Raw genomic sequence first — 21,545 nt, forward strand, 5'->3', positions numbered from 1 at the left:
GGTCTGCATTAATGCCACAGTGGGAAAAAGATAACAGGAACTGAAACGAAAATATTACAAAGAAGCAGTTAAAAAGCACTGGAGATGGGAAGATTGGGAGCAGAGAAAGAGGGTAAGGTTGGGCCCTGGCCAGTGTCGCTCAACTATTTGGAGCATCATCTTGTGTACCAAAGAATCACAGGTTTGATTCCCAGTCAGGGCACATACCCAGGTTGCAGGTTCGATTCCCGGTTGGGGCACCTCTGGGAGGCTACTGATCGATGTTTCTCTCTCACATCAATTAGAAAAAAAAGAGGGCATATGTAATACTTTCAACAATAAAGACTTATTTTCTAAAAATTAAAAAAAAAAGGCATAGTTGGAACTGTGTTTTCCAATATAGTACCTACTAACCACATGTAATTATTTAATTTCAAATTAATTTAAGTTAAGTGACATTTTAAAATTTAATCCCTTAGTCATTTAAGCCAAATTGCAAGTGCTCAATGGCCACATGTGCCTAGTAGGCTACCATAATGGACAGCACAGATAAAAACCATTACCATTATCACAGACAGTTCTCTCAAAACTGTTTCAGACTGGGGTATCAAAAATACAGCAGTGATGCCAACTTGGAAGCAGGGGTGGCGGCCTCTTTTGTGGAGAGAGATGAGATTTTATTTTAGACATGTGGAGTTTATATGTTAATTGAAGTTGTCCAGAGACAACAGAAATGTATAGTTCAGGTGTAGACCTGAATAGAAGACCTGTAGGAGTCATGGTGGAAGCAAGGAGATTGTATGGGTGTTTGCTAGCAGACTGGAGGCCAGGAAAACAAACAGAACAGTCAGAGGAGTAGAAAGGAGAACTGGAAGAGGTTTTTCTTTGAAAGAGAGATGTGAAGGTCAGCACTGCCGGGACACTTAAGTGGTAGACTCTGTGTTAGGAGAAAAGGCGGATTTGTCCAGGAGAGGTCTTTGCTGGTAGGATGTTGGGAAATGGAATTTGACTGCAGGAGACTGGAGGAGATTGTGTGGGAAAGACATTAAACCCTGCAAGCAACTTGGAAGGAAGTAAAGAAAAGAGCTATGTGTTTGAGCTGAACAGCACAGCTGGTCCGAGGGGGTTGGTGCATGTCAGAAGGGAAAGGCCTGCTGGGTGAAAGGAAATGAGGTTTTCTTTCTGGTCATAGGGAAGGGAGACTCTACAAACACCAAGATGGATGTAGAGGAAGGCTGCATGTGGACCCCCTCTGCCCACTGTGAGAGTCCTGACTGTGACATCCTCAGGACCAGGCTTTCAAGTCTGTAGGGCTTAGATGTTGCCAGTAGTCTTGAAAGTACTATTTTAAGTATTAACTTGAAACAATGAAATACAAGTGCTGTACATGTGTTAGAGCCTTTTATATACTATGAATTTAGGGAACTATTTCATTTATTTCATATTGTTTTTTTATTCAGCTTTTGGTTTTTCTGAAGTGTTGAGAGCACCCCACATGTAAAGCTAACCCTTACGTGAGACCCTAAATGCTTCTCTTCAAAATTTTTACCTTAAATAATGAACTTTTATTTCCACGATCACTCTCATAGCTGTTATTTTTCTTTGGGTTGAAGCTGTCTTCACCAACTAATGTGTGTGTGCCCACTAGAGAAAATTCACTGAGCACATGTTGTACATGAGAGATGCTGTGTGTAACCTGCTGTGGTCACTCAGGGCACTTCCTGAAGTGTCCTTTTCTAAAAATGTGAACTGTTCAGTTGGAGTTTTAAAAGAGCAATCAAGTTTGTTTGTTTTCTTTTTGCAGGTATGAATCTCCTGAAATAGCTCTAAATTGTGGAATAATGTTAAGAGAGTGCATCAGACATGAACCACTTGCAAAAATCATTTTGTGGTCAGAACAGTTTTATGATTTCTTCAGATATGTCGAAATGTCAACATTTGACATAGCTTCCGATGCATTTGCCACATTCAAGGTAACATATATAAAAACTATAGACTTCTAACTATACTTGCAACTCCGATGAACAGGTGTGCTGTTTTTCCTAAACCTTCTCTACCGCCCTTGTCTATATACTGCTGCCCCCTAGTGGGAATAAAGAAGACCGCATATATACAAGGGTGTGGCAAAAGCAGGTTTACAGTGTATGTGAAAGTTTATTCTTGTGTTATTTATTAATTACTGTATTATTCTTCCATACAAACAGCTGTAAACCTGCTTTTGCCCCACCCCTTATATGTATGTATACAAATAAAGTCACAGTTTTAAAGGGTGGAAAAGTTATAATTTTTAGGCAGGGTACAGTTTTCTATTAAATTACCCATCAAGTACAGTAATAGATATAACAACCAGTTTTTTCTCCTGTGTTGAGCAGTTTCTTTGGTTAAGCACCAGATGAAGTAGTTGGCTTCTGTTCAGGCCCAAGGGAACCAGGGACTTAACTCTCCCATCTCATGCTCATGCCAGAGCTTGTTTATTAACTACAAGGGGTGAGGGTGGGCAGAATCACCTGCACTGTTCAAATTATTTTGTAGCCTCTCCTCTGTGTACCTTATCTCCCTGTTGTATATTTATTTAAATTAAATGCACACATATAGGATACCACTGTGCAACATGCACATTTTTGTTTTGAATTGCAAGGTTCTGTGCTGTTTAAGGTATATAAACAAGGCAGTAATCTTTATAACCTTTCTGTTAACATTCCCTTATGTAAAATGTGTGACATCTTAAGTCAATATTTAGAACGGATATTTTAATATAATCAGAATTTAGTATACTAACCTGCTGATTGCTATGCTCAGAAACTGTGAATACTGTTACAGTGACAAGTGGCTGCTTCTCTTGTAAATGTTCAGTTTTATGATTATAAAGAATGCCTGAGGTGAGCACAGTCCTTGGTTTCTGGGTAAAATATGTCCCTCAATTTCATCAAATAGGATGAAAGCCTAGCACCCTGGCCACTAGGGTTTCACATTGAATGAGAATAAAATAATAGGGTGAAAGGTCTAGGAATTTATTTTCCTGAAGCCATTAGGAAGGGTATCAGAAGCCTTAGGTAAGACCTCAGCTATTTCTATGTCAGTGTGCAAAGCAAAATGAAATTCATTTCAGATGATAGCATAGAATGGTAAATGTGATGCTTAGTTCCACCGCCCTTGGTGTGATAGGACTCTTAGGATGGAGGGAATGCCCCACTCAAAAGCAGCAGACCTTTATGAAGGAAGGTGTAGTAGCATCATGTGTCAACACGAGGAGACACTCCTGTTTGAAATAAAAGCCGTGAGCCCAAGAGTGCAACTCTGGGAGCAGGAGGGTAAGCAGAGAGGAGGAGAGGCGGCAGTGGTGTGGGAGAATGCAGCCAGATTGCCGGACCAAGGAGGACATGAATGGCACGCTCCTGGCACAGATGGCAAAATTGACCAAGAGTTGAAAGAAATGTGCTAATTATATGCCAGAAATGTGATTCCCAGTGTCTGACAAAATTTTGATTGGCCTTGCTAATTATTTTATCTCCGTTAAGGCTGCTTCTTTGAATTAAATTCATACCGAGGTGATGGAATCACTGTGGTAAAGCAACCTGTCAGGTCAGGTCATGGTAGCCACAGAGGGAAAGACTGGGCAGAGTCAGGTGGTAGTCCTTACCGGAAGAAGGGAAACTTTAAAAAATAACAGAGGTGTCTAAGGATGAGCTCCAGAGGAGAAAACATGGAGAAGCTGGCTTGGATTCTGTATCTCAGCTACTGGCTCATTGCAAGTACAGTGGAAAGCTCATTAAAGAGAGCTCTCCAAGAAATGAAAAAGACAAGAGGCCAAAATCAAGACAAGAAAAAGAGAAATAGACCTAGCAAACAGACCTAAGCTACCTACCTCCCCACCCCTGCCTAAAAGACACTCCACCTGAGTCAGGCAGGGGCCAGTCTCAGCCTCACTCCACAGGCGCTGGCGGAGGGAAGGGGCCTGCCTCTCTCCCAGTTTACTCGTGTCCTCTTTGCAGAGAATGCTTTCATAAGGAGAAGGAGAACAGATCCATGGTTCATGCTCTCCTTTGAGAATGTGACCAGAGCAACTTCCCGAAAATGCAGTCTGCACACAAAAACTTTCCAATAAATGCAGCTCATCCATAACTCTGTATTCAAAGCCCCTGGAAGTGGGCCGAGTCTTAAAAGGAAATTAAAACTACCTGCTCTAAATATGTCCAAGATTTGTAGCTCAAATGAACAGGTACTGAGATAGTTAAATCAGTGGCCAAGTATTTGTTAGTGATTATTTTTAAGGAATTAGGAGATTGGGAGGGGCATCAGAAGGCCAACAAATATATTTCCAATTTTCCAGAGTAAAAGAAGGTAGATTCCCCAGAGAGGCTGGTGGAGCTTGGAGCTTGATGGTATACCTGTGTAAGGTTCTAGAAAGTATTTCTAAAGAGATGATATCTGAGCATTTTGGAAAGGAAACCGAGTGCCCACAGCCAGCATGGATTCACTAAGAGTAAGTTCAGTCATACTAATCTCATTGATGCCAGTAGATCAGGGGCCTAAAGACATGGCTGCCTGGGTTCAATTCCCAGCTCTGCTGCTGATTGCACCTGTGTCTTCATCTGCTAAAACATGGGTAATAATACTAGTGTGTCAGGTTATTGTGGCCTGACACAGTATGTGTGCTGTAAATAGTAGCTAGTAGGATTCCTTTATGACGAGGATATACTGGATGTCAAATAATTATACAGACCTATTTTCATGGAAACAATAAAAAGATTAGGAGCTAGATGGAGGGAGTTTCAGTATGGTGATTTGCAACTAATTAAATGCCATATCCATAAGATGCTGGAAAATGGATCACCATCACCCTGGAGAGAGACTCTAATGGATCTCTGCTCGGCCAAGTCGAACATTATTAATGACTTGGATAGAGGGTGACAAGGCATACTTACCAAATGTGTCAGTGACAGCCATTAAGGGCAAGATAAATAACAGTGAGCCTAAATAAGGCTTCATAAATCCAGAGAGGCCAGAATATTACAGGATAAAGTTAATTATAGATAACCAAAGTCATCTACTTGAGGACCCAACCATATAAATATGGGATGGGGGAATAGGCATGATAATAATAGTTAAAGCCACCTATAATAGTTACTAAAATATAGGTAAGTTCTTATCATATTCAGACAATCCTATGAAGGAAGTATTGTTATCATCTCCTTTACAGATAAGGACACTGAAGCATAGAAATGCTGAGTAAAGTCAGACAATACATGGGCAAGCCAGAATTTGAACCCAGGCAGTCTGACTACAGAGCCCACTATGAGTAAACAAAATTCTGAATTTGTCCATTAAAATTGGCAGTTTGATGATGCTGCTCCAGAGCTACATGTGAGCACAAAGTGTGTCACTTAAGGAGTTGTTGATGGTCTCACCCCACTATAAGCTTACCAGGTAACAACACATAAATGTGTTCCATTCCAGGCGCTACACTTTAAGAGGCACATAGACAAATAGATGACTTTCAGAAGACATTAGATGGTGAGGGGGACTCAGAACCTGTCATTCGAGGAGTGGTTAAAGGAACTGGACCTATTTAGCCTGAAGAAGAGAAGACTCGGTAGGGATTTGCCATGAGAGCACTGCTGTATTTGAAGTGGGGTTCTCTGGAAAATGGATTAAACCTGTTTCTGGAAGTAGCTGGGGCATAGTCTTTGACTCTCAGCACAGGAAAAACATTCTAACTCTGGAGCTCCAGAGGTGAACCAGACAGTTCGAAGAATTGAGTTTCGTGTCCTTGGGCATACATATTCAAGCATGAGACAGGGAATTGAGCCAAGTGACTTGCTCTGAAAATCAGCCCCTGGCTTAGCAGCATTTCTTTCTGGATTCCAGGGCTGTCTTTGTCACATGATATTTGGGGCTCAAACTTACATACTTTTTAGGAATCTTTAAATTCAACCTACTCTAAAAGCTGGCTGCTTAAACTGCTGGACTTGGGAGATGATTCCTGACCTTTCTCCCAAGTTATACCAAGGCCTTAGATAACTGGAATTTAGGTAGGTGGGAAATGAGAAGTCCTTTTCTTTACCCCCCTGCTGGCCAACCTAGCAACTCTGCATGTCTGGGGACCACATGCAGAGTTGCTTATGTAAACTTTGCAGATTACTGAGCAGATACTGACCTCATAACCATTTCTCTTCATCTTCTACTCTGTTGGTTTCTTTCCCCACACCCTGGTTTGGGCTATCCATAGCTCTTGGCTGTAGTCCTAAGGTAAGGTTCTTCTTTGTCTCTCAGTAGACAGAGGCACAGCCTAAGTCCCCATCTCCTCGTTTCCCAGCTTAGTAAAAGGGCTTGGCTCTCACCACTGCTCCTTTCCCACTAATGTTTTATTGTCCCCTCCAGGCCCTGCCCTGTCATGGCCTTTCTTAACAAGGGCTTTCATTCTTTGGGGCCCTGGTCCCAGCTCCTACTTCAGTAGTCTCAGCGCACCCCTTTTCTCTCTCTTACCAAGGCCATTGAGATTTGATTCCTAAATTGGCAATGGTTTCCTGAGTTTCATGTTCTCTTTAAACCAGATGATAACAAGGAGACTCCCCTAAATGGGGAGATGTGGGCAGTCCCCCTTTTCATGTGTGGCTCCACTGTGAGCCTCATGCTCCTACTTGAGATACAGCCTCAGAGCAAATAGTCCCCTTACTCGGACCTGCAGTCAAATCAAGGCCTTTGCTTTTTAGAGCAATACTTTCTACCTGCCTGTTCCTAAGAACCCAGCCCCAAGTGAGAGCCACTGTTTCTCAGACCCCCTCCTCTGGTCTTCTCCATGGTCAGATTATGACCGAGCAGTAAGCATTGGGCTTCTTTTGCTGTACTTCCTCATACTGGCCTCCAGAATGACATCCAGTCTCACACAGATCCTGACTCATTAATCCCTTAATTCGCTTATTCATATGTTTGTTCAGTTCATTCCACAAGCCTCTCAGCGCCTGCCCTGTATTGGGTGCTGTTCTATAGGTGTGGGGTTCAGCAGTGAGCCATACAGATAGACCCCCTAACCGTTGAGGCTCTTACACAGGGGAGACCACCATAAACAGACCACAGTAGCATGTTAGAAGGAGGGAAGTGATCCTAACAAGCATGGCCGGTATATGCCCTTAACGTTCTCATATTCCTCTCTCCCTTACATCTGGCCCCATGATATACTGAGATAATATCAGTTCTTCTACCCCTGCCATCTCTCCTTCCCTATCTGGGTACCTCTTAGCATTTCTTACCAAACTCTTGAGATACTCAAATAAGCTCCAGCGTTTCTGTTTTGCCTGTTTATTCCCTAAGGGGGATTTAGAATAAATTGGGTAGGTCTTTCCTGAACATACAGTACACAACCTATCCAGCAGTTTAAACACCTGTAAATCTTTGGGGTGGAATTAGAAGCCTTCTTAACAAGCATACTTTGAACCTTGGTTTGTGTGACATTTTCCCAAACATGTTCACTGATGTTGGTTCATTCATTTATTAAATAGTAAGCTTACTATGTGCTGGTGTTGGTTCATTCATTTATTAAATATTAAGCTCTTACTATGTGCTGGGCACTGCATAGGTGCTGGGGAATTTAAAGATTTAAAATAGACATGAGCCTTGTGTTTACAGAATATGCAGTCTGGCACGAGCCTTGTGTTAACAGAATGTGCAATCTGGCACGAAACATTCATCAGGTCATCTCACAAGTGACCAGCCATACCTGTGACCATGCTTGCATGCTGGTGGCCAGTCTGGAAGAGCTCCCTGTGGAAGTGACAAGTGGAGCTCCGAAGGTCGTAGGTACCTAGAGAGGGGCAAGCCTGTGTGCCATGGAGGCCTTTCAGGGAAGGGTGCTGACAAAGCAGGCGACAGAGAGTTCCCTGCAGTATCTCCTGCTGCCAGATGGAGCCCCATGAAGCAACCAGAGCTGTAGTGCTTTCCATGTCAGCTTGACCGTGGAACATTTCTCAGAGCTTTCCCATTTCCATGGCACTTGGATGTACTTAGGAAACTCTAGTTCAATGTAACCTTGGTAACTCGAACATAAATAGCAAAGAATACAAGTTAAGGAAAGTTGGTTGTGAGAAGGAGATTATTGGCACCAACCTCTCCAGTAGGGGGCTCTAAAGGAATGTAATTCATTGATTGACCCAAATATTGACTGGCCATTCCTGCTGTCATTTGTTCCCCTACCCCTACCCTCCTACCTCCTCCCCCCCCCCTCCACACACACACACACACACACACACACACACACACACAAAACCTTGTGAGACCATGGCTAATCATTGCTAACTTCCAGGTCCTTGGAGGCAGGGACCACATCTTTCTTCTTTGTAACCCTAGCACCTAGAACGTTACCTGGCACATTGTAGATATTTTCTGAATGAATGATCCTTGACTTGTTTCCAGGGAAATTTGTGGGGTGAGACCTAAGCTCTGTTTTATAGTAATGCACAGTTAGACTCGAGGTCTTACTGATTTTTGTTCCTACATTCCTGCAGTGTTATTCTGCGTACTTAGGAGCTGATGTTTATAAAATGACAGGGCTTTTCAAAAACATTTTACCTCTGCAAAAGGTTACATTAGATATGAAACTGAATGCAACTGAATTAAGGAGGAAGGAAATGGAACCTCCAATACTTCTAATTAAAGAAATTTCCTTTTTCTCCACCAGGAGCAGTTTCAATTTGACATTTTATTACAGTTGTTTACTTTTATTTCACTTCAATTCTTTATTCTCTTTCTTTGAACATATATTTCCATTGCCTTATATGTTTGTTTTTAAATTTTTCCTGCTAAGAGCTATAGATGTGTGACTAATCATAATCATTAAAATCACAATTTCAGATTATTGATTTTATTTACTCATACAAAATCAATGTCCTCAATACAATTCATGCTCAATTTAAGTATAGTAATTTTAACAACAGTTTTTATTAGGTAAAATGGCGTGGAATGTTGTAGGATTCTCTTTTCTAAAAGAACCTGAATGCGAGAACAACTTTTAACAATATATTTTCTTTTTCTAGGATTTGCTTACAAGACATAAGTTGCTCAGTGCAGAATTTTTGGAACAACATTATGATAGAGTAAGTATATGAAATACTATTTTATAATAACAAATTTTAAGTTTTATTACCAGAAATGAAAGGTTAAATTAGATTTTGTACCAGACTGTTTATTTTGCAATAAAGTTTTAAGGCAATGCCATAACCATTTCTCTGCTGAAAACAGGTATAGTGCGTTACCTGCTCAGAAGCAGACTTTATCTGTTTGATTGACACGCTGCCATTTGTATCTTTTCTTGATTTAGAAGAGGAAAGTAAAGCACTTTGGTGCTGAATAATAATACACAGTTGAAATAAAAGAAAAATATTATTTGACTTCTTAACTCTCCTTTTAATTTGTGCTGCTAAATAGAAAAGGAGGCAGCACCTGATAGGGTGAGACAAGCTCTTGCCTAGAGGCAGGACCCGGTCCTGCCCCTGCTCTGCAGCTGACAGCTTGTCACCACCAAGGCCATTACCACTCGGGGACTCAGAAGTCCATCCTTATTTCTAAAATTAGGACATTGGATAGCCCAGCAGTGAGGTCAATGGATGTCAGACTTCCTGGTAATAGAGTCCCCTGAGATTTGTACATGATTCTAGTGGATACGTGTCAGTTCCTAAATTCATAGCATTTTGCATTTTCCAGGTCTCTACTCATGCTGTGTCCTTCCCTTTTTATCCCCTAAGAATTCTTTCCTCCCCCCATTTCTAAGTGAAATTCCTCCCATTATTCAAGTTTTAGCCCAAGCCTACATTCTGTAGGACCTCTTCCAATATAACACAGTATGAGTTTCTCTCTCTTCTGTTCTTAATTATTTTCTCTCCTTGATGCGTCGAAAGAACAGGTAACTTTTCTTTGTGTTTATGCTTTGGACTAGTTGAGTTCTCCTCTGTAACGAATATGAATTTGCTAATATAACACCAAGAAATGATAGCTGACTCAACAGTGAGGAAATGGTTGGGGGAAGGGAGTTGTTTCATGAATATGGAGTTTGGGTGACAGAAGAGGACCAAATGTAAGCTATATATGGGCCTGTCTAGAGCTGGGAGGGGATCAGTCCCAGGAGCCCTCTTCACAGAGGTAATCAGCAGGTATCACCCTGAGCGTCTCTGAGTGCCTCAGAGGAAGGGCGTGGAACAGACTGGCGGAGGCGAGCTTGGACAGTGATTGACCTTCGAGGTGTTAGAAGCTTCCACTCAAATTTTCTGACATTATCTACCCGTCTTCAAAAAACAAATAAATAAATAACTCTGATATGTGTTTTTTGTCTTAGTTCTTCAGTGAGTATGAGAAGTTACTTCATTCAGAAAATTATGTGACAAAAAGACAGTCACTCAAGGTATGATGGTTATTTATTTTATGTAGTTCACTTCTCTTCACCCTGTGTTTGAATTTTGGATTTGGAGAAAGGGGGTTATGCTAGTATGTGGGTCTTAGACCTTTAGAGGAAAATGTTTGTCCATGGTCAGAATTTTTGTGGAAGGGGGCGGGGTTCAGCAGAGGTCCACACAGGGTTCCTGCCCACCTCCCTGTAAATTAGAGATCCCAAATGCAATACACAGAATTTTAAAGAAGACTTTCTCTCTTAGCAATGCAGTGTTTTATATTTTGAAACATTTTTAAAACTTAGAATCATGTCAGTTAGATGAAGGCACTGCAGGTGTTATCTCCAAGGGTTCGACCTTAATGGCAGGGACTTGCTGTGTGAGGGGAGGGGGACGGAGTGAGCAGTGAGAATGCGGACCATAGACGGGTTTGGCTGCTCCATATCAAAATAGGATATGAACAGTTCCATTGGAAGTTAACAGCGTGCTTGAGGTTGCATAGCTCACAAGGAGCAGGGAAGCAGGACTCGAAGCCAGGCTGGTGGTGCCAGAACTAGCCCCTCCCCCACTCTGCTTCTGCCTCTGTTCACAAGGGCCACAGCTTGGCCCTCCCCCACTGCAGGCCACACCACCACACACTCGATCTGCACTAGATGTGGGCACTGATGGCGTGAAGAGGTGGCTGCCAAAGAAAATCTAGAATAAGCAACAACAATTGAAAAATTAAGGACTGATAAGGTATAACCAACCTCTATGAATTCAGTAAGCCCCAAAGACACAAGTTTCTTTTCTGCTTAATTGATGTTATTAGTGATGAGGAGTCACTAAGGAAGAAATGGAGTATCTCCAGGATACTTGGCTAAAGAAGGAACAGAAAAGTTTTCATTTTTATCAGCCTTTATGAATCAGATGTGATAACTTTGGCATGTGTAGAAGTTAGTGTATGGAAAACTTTGGACATGATCCTTTGTCCTATGAAATCCAAATGAGTAAAATTTAAAAATAAAAAGATTAATTTTTAGTTAAGCTAAGGTTTGTGGTTAGTTAACAGAAATTATCAAGAACTTCTCTTCTAAACATTTTCTTCGATAGTTTCGTTTTAGTGAGATAACGCAAATGCTATTTAAAGAGTAGACAGGCTCTGACGGTCTTAAATTGGGGGCCAAATGTGCCTGAATGTTCTCTTCAGAGAGCAGTGTCAGACTCACCATAGGTTTAAATGCCCAAGGGAAAGGTGGGTGTTGGAGTGGCGGAGAGTAGGTACTCCATAGCTTTTAGGTCATAGTTCAGTTCACTTCATCAGTCTTTGGGAGGGTGGGGGGTGGGGAATAATGATACTGTACTTAATAATGTTGATTATTAAATGAATTATTTTTCAGACTTTGATTTTCCTTAGAATCTTAATGATAATGTAGAGTGATTCTTTAAATGTCTTCTCAGCTTCTCGGTGAACTATTATTAGACCGACACAACTTCACAATTATGACAAAATACATCAGTAAACCCGAGAACCTCAAATTAATGATGAATCTTCTACGAGACAAAAGTCGTAACATCCAGTTTGAGGCCTTTCACGTTTTTAAGGTAGAGTACTAAAACCACAAACAATATTTTCTCCTGAAGTTGTCAATCTCATTTCGTATACAAATTTCTAAAATAGTATTAGCCTCACTTTGGTAATCTAAGTTATACAATTCAGTTAATTTTCATGTTTTGTGTGGTACAACATTTAAACAGAAAAATAGACCCAGAAACAGGGTAAACATTTCAATTTGGGAACAAAATAAGTTTATTTACAGAGGAGTGCCATTTCTCTTTGTCATAGAAAATTATTAATCACAAAGTTAAGGGGTAACCCATATTTTAATGCTTTCTGTGGAGGTTTTTATCCTCAAAATTCATTTTGACCTTTTGTGCAAATGTTATCCTAAAATCAGCATCTGTATTTTAATACTAACTACTGAGTTTCAGAGCATGAGGGAAAGTACCAGTCCTCTTTGTACTAAAGCATGTAAATCTTTTTTTAATTTTCAAATTGTGAAATAAGATATCCTGAAGCACAAACCTCTGACCAAGTTATCCCGACTTCACGTGTCCAGGGAGGGAAGCTCTGGATGTGTCCTGCCTCCTTCTTTCCTGTAGCTGATGCAGATTTCTCTCCGGCAGGTGTTTGTTGCCAACCCTAACAAGACACAGCCCATCCTAGACATCCTCCTCAAGAACCAGACCAAACTCATAGAGTTCCTCAGCAAGTTTCAGAACGACAGGACCGAGGACGAGCAGTTTAATGACGAGAAGACCTATTTAGTTAAACAGATCAGGGACTTGAAGAGACCAGCTCAGCAAGAAGCCTAACTCCCCATAAACATCCAAAATATTAAATCCAAACCCAGCACCTGCTGTTAGCTCGTCAGCATCAGGCACTCTCACCGATTCATGAGGAACATTATGCTAGTCTGCTGTTAAGTGAACGGTTTTTCATTTTATCTTGTTTTGTTTTTTTAGTCCATCTTGGAGAACGTAGCTGCTGCTTTCTTGCACACTAGAGCACACGTGGACTTTCTCTTGATCTTTGTGTCATTTCAGAATTCAGAGACCCTGTTTGCTGTAGGAGTTCTGAACACGGCTAGGTTCGTGAGGGCAAATGTAGGGGTGATAGTGTGACGGAGGGGCGGAAGGCGTGATGGGGTCAGATTAAACCTGCAGGTTTGCACTTATGTTAAAGAGCTGGGCGTGGATTCGTGGTGAGATTGTCTGCCTTCACTACAGGAAGATCATGCAGCGCTGTATTTGGAATCAGGGGAACTGTACCCACGATGTGAGCTTTTGGGGTGGTTAAAGTTGACGTGCGAATAAATTGATACTGAAACTTAGCAACTTCTTAAAAGTGTGACGCTTCATAAGGAAAATGTATATACGCTTTTCACGGCTTTCTAGAATTTTTTGACATTTGATTTTCTTGAGACTTGTAAACCTGGATATGTTGGAAGGTATTTGTTAATTTTCCTTTTGGAAGGTATTTTCAAACAGTAGAGCTAGCAACACCTCACATTTCATTTCAACAATGCTTACAGGTTTCTTTTGTATATAATTCTTAGAATGCTCATTTCTTTTAAATGATTTAATTTGTACAGCAGAGGAATGTTATTGTATTAGTATGTAACTATTACCTAATATTGAATCTTTGCAAAAAAAATGAATGCTCATATGTAATTGAAATACTTCAGATCACATGAAAATGCTGATTTAACATTTAAGTATCACAGCATTAAAAGACAAAAGTAAACCAATCCTTTGTATTCAGTTATCTAGTGGGGTGCCATCAATAGGGTATAATACAGACTTGGAACTCAGTCAGCCCTCTTTCCTGCATAGTACTGGCCTTATTCATTTAAAATGAGTTTCCTCGATCTATGGATGATACTGTTTATGATCAATTAACGCTGATTCTCTGTGTGGGAAACCTCGGGAGAGCACCTTTTCTTCTTTAGAGTAAGTAATCCAGTACAGCAGTTGTGGAACTGAATCATTAAACTTCAGCTTCTCTTAGGAAAAGAAGAGTTCCTCGTCACAGGTGTCCTGTGGGGAAATTTATTTTTTTTAATGTCCTATTCCTTAATGCTGCAAATTATCAGTATTTATAAAGTAACTGATTTTGCACCACTTTTTTGTTACTGTGACCACGGCAGAGCAGCGTCTCCTAGGATATATCTATGTAAAGTTATTAGAATGGTATCTGTTCATCTTAGTGATACAAAGATCACAACTAACAACTTACAATCAAAGTTTGCCAGTTTGAATTCAGCATGGCTGTGGCTGACTAAGAAATTTACATGATTATTCTTTGCTAGCCTCTCTTACTAATTGAATTATTTATCGGCCAGTAAAAAGAAACTCCCAAGTGATGCTTCAGCAGGTTGCAAGACCTCCTTCTAGGAACACCAGTTAGGAAAATAGCTCCAGAAAATATAGATGTATTTTATTCTGTTTAATTAAATGGCAGTCGGCATTGGTTTTCCTGAGGCTGTCTTTACCAAAATCTGTGTAAAATCATTCATGTTTTTCCATTGGAAGTAGGGGAAGTGATCCAAGCTTCTTGATTTGAAAATATCAAGACGTTTGGGAAGGCAGACCTGGCCGTGAAGCCTCCTGGTTCTGTGGCCAGTGCTGGGTGTCAGGCTTCAGGGGGGGCAGTAACTACACCGGGTGGAAGGAAGGTTTCCTGCCAAGCTGGTTCTTAGAACTGGAAACGACAAGCAGCTTCCACTCCGTGATGTCGTCGTAGCACGAGAGCATGGAGGACAGTGTGTCAGAAAACACCGCGTGGTACATCGCATTGGAATCTGGACATAGTTAAGATTTGCGTTTTTTTGTTTTTGTTTTTGTTTGATTTTAAACAAAAATGTGAAAACATTCAAAGTTGAAAAGTTGCATTTGAAGTTATGATCCTTTAATATATTCATATTACCAAAACTATTATACTGGAAGTGTTTCTCTTTGTGTTATAAAGGTTTAATTTTACATAAGTCAGTTATTCCATGTGATTTTTAACCCTTAGAAAGAGGTGGAGATGGATACACCTGTTAACAATGCCGTGAGAGCATTTCCTTTCTCCTGAGGAAAAGTAATTTCTTATCAGACTATGGCTGGCCCTGTAATTTAAATTAAAATAAAATTTTGGAGAAACAGCATTGTGCATGTTTACGATGTCATACTGATCGTTGCGTCCGTGTCGCTCTGAACAACCCCATCAGGAGACGTGAGGACAGCTTTGCCACAAACCGGAACCAGAAACAACACACACGCGGCTCTGTCTTTGTTTCCCCCCCCCCCCCCCCGGGGTTTTCTTTTTGCTGTCAAACGTCATTTTCACTTACCGTATAGGGCTCACAGCTGCCTCACCCTTCCTTCCACAGTTAAATGTCATTAGGCCTTTTATTAGCGTCACTTTGACACCATGGTTTTGGGGGGGTCCTTTCTCTTCATTTCTGTGACCCTTTATTCTGAATACTCTAAGGTAAAACTAAAGCCCTGGGCAAGAGTGTTTATAAGTAGCTAGAGTGAAGCTACAGTGAAGGTGAGAGACTGCAGAAGTGCGGTGTTCAATGGCGCCTGGGCGAAGCTGTGTCCTCGGGCTGCCTGGACCGTGGAGCCACCACCCGCCCTCAGTTGTTTCCACGCTTGTCATGAGTGGGACCCCGTTGTCAGGTGATGGCAAGGGATATGCTCTTGCCTAGCACACAAGATGTCTGGATGACATCCTACTTGTTATCTCTTCTAGGTAGTTCTTCAAAGATGTCAGGGTCCCCTGAGGTCAGAACTTGTGACTCTGCCCTTTCTCTCTCTGAGGTGTCTTCATGCCTTAGCACAGGTTCTGCTTCCTACCAGTCGCCAGTCGGGTGTCCCCCGTCTTCCCCCCCCCCCCCCCCCCCTGTCAAAAACACAGAAACTGAGCTTGGGCGGCTCTGTAATGTGTGGCTATTATTCTGCCTTCCTTGTTTATGAGGATCCAACGAGACAGTGACCGACAGCTCTCTGAGGCTGCAGTGCCACACAGCTTGTGCGTTCTGGGGCTAGAGCCCCTCCAAGGTGGTGAGTAACCCCACCTGGGACTTCACCAGAAGTGCCTCTCGGAGGACAGTGGCCTGGGACACGCTGCCCCTTCGGCTCCTCCTGGATTTGTAGAGGGTGTTCTGGCCACGTCTGTGTCCTTACCACGTCTTCCAGAGCCTGATTGCCCCTCTCTGGCCATCTGGTTTCCAGAAGGTGGAAGGGCAAGGTAAGACCCCCCTACACACACACACACACTCTACAATCTGAAAGTGATCTTGGTTGGCTCCCAAAACCAGCCCTGCGGGAAGACCTCCCTCCGGAGCAGACTGAACACACCTCACCTCAGCTCCACCAAGAAAGCACCATCAGCTTCCGCCTGATAACACTTCACTTGGGTCAACCCACACTCCACCACCAAGGCATAATTTATAGGGACAAAGCCTACAACCTTGCAAGGACTTCTACTCCCAGTTCATGCTGACCAGAGATGGTGGTGATGGCTGCACAAGGCAAGTCGCTCCACAGCTGGCCTGACAATGACCTGGCTCATGTTTGGTCCCTGTGTGGTCCTCAGGCAAGGGCAGGTGTCTGGCCCGTCGGGGATCTCGGTCTTCCTGGGGACCACCAGGTGTCTGTACAGGAGAGTGTCCTCTGCAGTTAGTGAAATTCTTTCATTAGTAGAACTTCAGGAAGACAGTGGAGATTTGGGGGAAAGCTTTATATTTTTCAATATTCTCTACAAAATGAGCTTTTGCTCATCAAGACTCCCATTCTTGGTAATACATCTTTATCACCTAAATACTTGGTGTGCCATGGGAATAACAAGGTCCTGCTCTAGTTTTCAGTAGCCGGGTCTTCCATTTGGTGGAGATTCAGCTGGAGCGGTGAACAGTGCCACAGCCCAGGCCAGGGGGAGCTTCCAGACAAGGCTGCTCCCCAGTTGGCTCCCGCCCCTCTGCGCCCCCTAAATCCCCCCCTAATCTCCCCCCCAACACACACACACCCCGTGGCTGCCTGGCACACTCCTCCACACACCAAAGATCTTTGAAAATCTCACTTGTGTGGAGGTGATGAGGACCCCACTCAATCCATATAGCGCCTTCTTGTGCTCAACTGACTGCGTCGTCCTGCGCTCTCCCCAGCCGTTGGGCTGTCCATCCCGCCTGGGACTGGCATCCACTGGGGATGAGTGGGGTTGGGTGCTGAGCACACTAAGAGGACGTAGCAGTGCCCGCCCCACCCCCTTGGCACCCTCTTCTGCCTCTGAAAGCTACTTATTGCAGCCCAGGGCACCAGAAGCAGCCCCCACCCCGGTGTCCTGGACCCCGGCTGGGCTGCTCGCCAGCAGACAGCTCCAAGGACAACATGAATGGTTTAATGGCATTTTATCTGACACTTTCCTTCCCCTCGCTCACACCTCACACTGTACCAGGGCTTCCTGGGATCAAGTCCCAGATAAATGACTGGTGTTCAAACCTTTGTCCCAGGCTCTACTTCCGGGGAAACCCAGACTAGACATGCTCATTGGGTTTCTTCTAACCCAGAGGCATGAGCAGCCATGCCTGTGGTCAGCCGCATGGAGGAGGCCATGGGATGCAGAGCACTGCTGCCCCCCACCCCCTCGGGAAGCACATGCGCATCAAAGCCTGACTGACAACAGGTACCGTGTGGCCCAGCACAGCAAGGCCTCTCGTGACCACAGCTGCTGCTGCCTGAGGCCAGGCCCAGGCCGCCGTCCCCCCCCGCCCCCCCCCCGTCCCCAATGCCCAGCCAGCTGAAGCCTTCAGACTCTTTCAAAAACAGCTGGACAGGCCACACCTCTGCACAGAAATTACTCTTCCCGGTCATCAAAACTGGAAAATGCCCAATTCCCTCATGATTTATCTCCTTCCAAAAAGGACTTTCTTGAAACATGTAGTAGACTTAGATGGAGAAGGTTAGCAAATACAAAATTACTGCACAGTTTGGAATTGGGGCAGAGTTAGGAAAAGTCCAGATCTAGGTAAGACTTGGGATGGGGGATCCGGAGAAGGGGCTGGTTCATGTGCAGCCTAAACTCAAAGACTACTCCCAGCCCGGCTGAGGTGAGGGCCCTCCTCCAGCTTGTCCAGCATGCAACGCTTTACTTCAAAATGTCCACTGGGTGGCAGTAGAGCTCCTTGTTTCTAGCAGCCACTGAGCCTGGGGTCGGGGTATTCATAGAGAGTAAAACGAAGGTGACAAACACTCAAGGACCTGAGCCCCTGTGTGTGTTGTGTGCCAGGGCTTCCTGGGTGTCGTTGTGAGCAAAAGGAGTGGATAGTCAAGAAAGGTTTTTTTTAAAAAGAGACAGAGAGACAGATGTGTGATAAAGATTATAAGATGTGACCGGTAGAATGTAGGTGGTAGGATGTGGTGGGGTTTTTATTTTATTTTTTAGAAGAGTTTTAGATTTGCAGAAAAACTGAAAAGATAGTACAGAGTTTCCATAAGCCAGGCCTGTTTCTCCTATTATTGACGTCTTACCTTAGTTTGGTACATTTGTCATAATCAATGGACCCATGAAGTCTATACTTTATTCAGACTTCCTTGGTTTTCCCTAATGTCCTTGTCTGTCCCAGGACCCCACACGACATTTACTCATCATGTCCCCATGGGCTCCTCTGGCTGTGAGTTTCTCAGGCTTGCCTTGCTTTGGATGTGTTTGAGCTCTACTGGTCAGGCAGATTGCAGGATCCCCCGTGGCTGGGATTTGTCTGGTGTTTGTCTCATGATCAGAATGAGACTGGGTTTTGGGAAGAGGACCACACAAATCAAATGCCATTGTCACTGTATCACATTGAAGGTGCACAGCACCACAGCCCTGGTTGAGGAAGGTGTCACTGTGTGCATCGTACACTCCAGGATGGCGGGTGGACTCCACCTCCTTGACAGCATCAATTATTTGGAATTTTTTGCATAGGAGGTTGGTCTCTTTTCTCCCATTATACCATTTTCCCCTGTAAAATTCTTCCGGTTTTCTGTATGCTTAAAATTTTTTTATAATGAAACTAGAGGCCCGATGCATGAAATTCGTGTGGGGGCTCAGTCCGGCCTGCGCCCTCTCACAATCTGGGACCCCTCACTCCTAACTGCCTCTCTGCTTGCTCCTAACTGCCCGTCTGTTCACTCCTTACCACTTGGCTTGCCGCTCCTTAGCACTGCCACGGAGGCGGGAGAGGCTCCCACCACCACCGCTACACGGCTTCTGGCTGAGTGGCGCCCCTGCTATGGGAGCGCACTGACCACCAGGGGGCAGCTCCTGCATTGAGCATCTGCCCCATGGTGGTCAGTGCACATCATAGCGACCAGTCATTCTGGTCGATCCGCCATAAGGGTCGCTGGGCTTTTATATATATAGATGGTAGAAACAAAATAAGTGATTTTTTAAAAAAGAATAGCTTGGGGAAGGGGGAGGAATTACACCCAGTACATGTCACTGAATACAAGGCGAAAGGTCTTCAGGGTATGAGGGGACTTCCCAGGACCACTGCACGTGGATGTCCAGAAGCCCAGAACTCCAAGGTCCAAAAAGGAACTCACACAGGCCCACCCACCAGGCCCCCCAAGCTCAGGGCTCTAGTTTCTTTTCTTTTTTAAAAAAAAATAAATATATATATTTGTATTGATTTCAGAGAGGTAGGGAGAGGTAGAAACATCAATGATGAGAGACTCATTGATCAGCTGCCTCCTGCACCCCCCTTACTGGGGATTGAGCCCACAACCCAGGCACGTGCCCTTGACCAGAATTGAACCTGGGACCCTTTAGTCTGCAGGCTGATGCTCTATCCACTGAGCCAAACCAGCTAGGTTGGGGCTCTAGTTTCTTACATCAACAATCACCCTCAATTCCTTACCTTCTTGCTCACCTCCTCCTCTCAAGCAATCGTCAGCAAATTTTGTTTGTTATGCCTCAAAACCAAATATGCTTCACATCATATGTAATCAGAGAAATGCAAATAAAAACAACAGTGATACCCTACACACCTATTAGAATGACCAGGATTTGTAGGGCAATGAAAATACTCTACATGATACTGTAATGATAGATACATGTCACTATGCATTTGTACAGACTCATAGAATATACACCAAGAGTGAACCCTAAGATGAACTATGAACTTTGGGTGACTATCCACTGTAACAAAGTACCACTCTGCGGGGGGATGTTAATGGTGGAGGAGACTGTGCATCTATGGGAGTAAGGGGTTTATGGGAAATATCTGTACCTCTTAATTTTGCTGTGAATCTAAAACTGCTCTTAAAAAGTTAATCTTTTTTTAAAAACCAGAGACCATTAACAAAGAGCTGGAAACCACCAACTTTTTCCTTGGGCTTAAAATAGAGGCTTTTAGAAAAGAATGCTTCAAAAAGAAATATAAACATTCAGAACAAGCTGTGCTAATGGCTAGCATTAAAGAAGAATCCAGTCTTTAGAGGATGCATCAAAACGCACCTAATATCCAGTACCTGCAGCTGGAACAGCCTTCAAAATACATCAGAAGGATTAAAAATAAAAATAAAAACACTTTAGACAGGGCTAAAAGATGCTTTGGATGAAAACGATGATCTTCACGAATGTGTGAGCTGCTTTCACAAGAAGCAAAGAAGGGAAAGGGAGAGTGATGAATGTATCAAACAAAATGAAATGTTAGAAAACTGAAAAAAAATCAGATCAAGCCTCTACATGGCTACTTGCTAAAGAGGACTCATTAGGTGGCCTTCTTGGGAGAACACTAATATGGATGATGGGAACTTGGGATTAGATGTAACAAATGCACCAGAAACAGAGATCCTAAAATATTAATCTGAAGGACTTTTGAAGAAACTGATTGATGTCACTCAAAGGGTTATTTTAACTCTGGCCCACGTGGCTCAGTTGGGTGAGCTGGTTCCATGCATCAGAAGATCGTCAGTTGAGCCCGGCTGGCATGACTCAGTGGTTGAGCCTCAACCTATGAACCAGGAGGCCCCGGTTCAATTCCCAGTCAGGGCACATGCCCGAGCTGTGGGCTCGCTCCCCAGTGTGAGGTACGCAAAAGACAGCCAGTCAATGTTTCTCTCTCTCTCTCCCTCTCCCTTGCCCTCTCTCTAAAGTCAATAAAAAAAAATCCTTTTTAAAAATAAAGGGTTATTTTAAAACACTTAAAAAGAAATCAAATATACATTAAATTAGTGAAGAACATGAAGTAATCAATACACTCCTAGTTAAAGTCTTAAAGCTGAGAAAGCTTGACTGAAGTGAGGAAAACACAAGGGAGAGGCAATAGCACCGGCATAATTTCAAGTCCTCCCTGGATAACAGCAAGAAAAATAAATGAGTGTTCACCAAGTATTCAATCTAGAGACGACGTGCCCTTTAATGTTAGAGGAGAATCATTCCAAAGCAGATGGCGAGATCAGCCGTGCTGGACACCCGCAGAGTACAAGCCGAAATTCCGTCAGAAAAATTCAAAAGAACCACGGCTCTCGCGGAAACCAGCTTATTTCTCATGCAAGAAAAAGTTCGTGATAATGGGCTGAAAGAAACCTTGATAATCTGAGAAAAGACCATGCATACATCAGACAAAAATTACTGAGGAAGAATGTTAATATTTTGAAAATTAACCTTACACCCCG

The 21,545-nt window shown here is 43.1% G+C and overlaps 1 protein-coding gene across 1 annotated transcript in view; it reads left to right on the forward strand.

The window, feature by feature from the left end:
• Positions 1–14,881, forward strand: part of CAB39 (calcium binding protein 39) — an 81,501-nt gene extending 66,620 nt beyond the window's left edge. The window contains exons 5-9 of the mRNA XM_079783209.1: positions 1,784–1,952; positions 9,009–9,068; positions 10,304–10,369; positions 11,796–11,939; positions 12,522–14,881. Of these exons, the coding sequence (XP_079639335.1) occupies positions 1,784–1,952; positions 9,009–9,068; positions 10,304–10,369; positions 11,796–11,939; positions 12,522–12,710 (628 nt within the window). The 3' untranslated portion in view covers positions 12,711–14,881. The remainder of the gene's footprint in view (positions 1–1,783; positions 1,953–9,008; positions 9,069–10,303; positions 10,370–11,795; positions 11,940–12,521) is intronic.
• Positions 14,882–21,545: the final 6,664 nt, after the last annotated feature.

The sequence above is a fragment of the Cnephaeus nilssonii genome (assembly GCF_951640355.1).
Source record: "Cnephaeus nilssonii genome assembly, chromosome: 10".
Classification (NCBI taxonomy): domain Eukaryota; kingdom Metazoa; phylum Chordata; class Mammalia; order Chiroptera; family Vespertilionidae; genus Cnephaeus; species Cnephaeus nilssonii.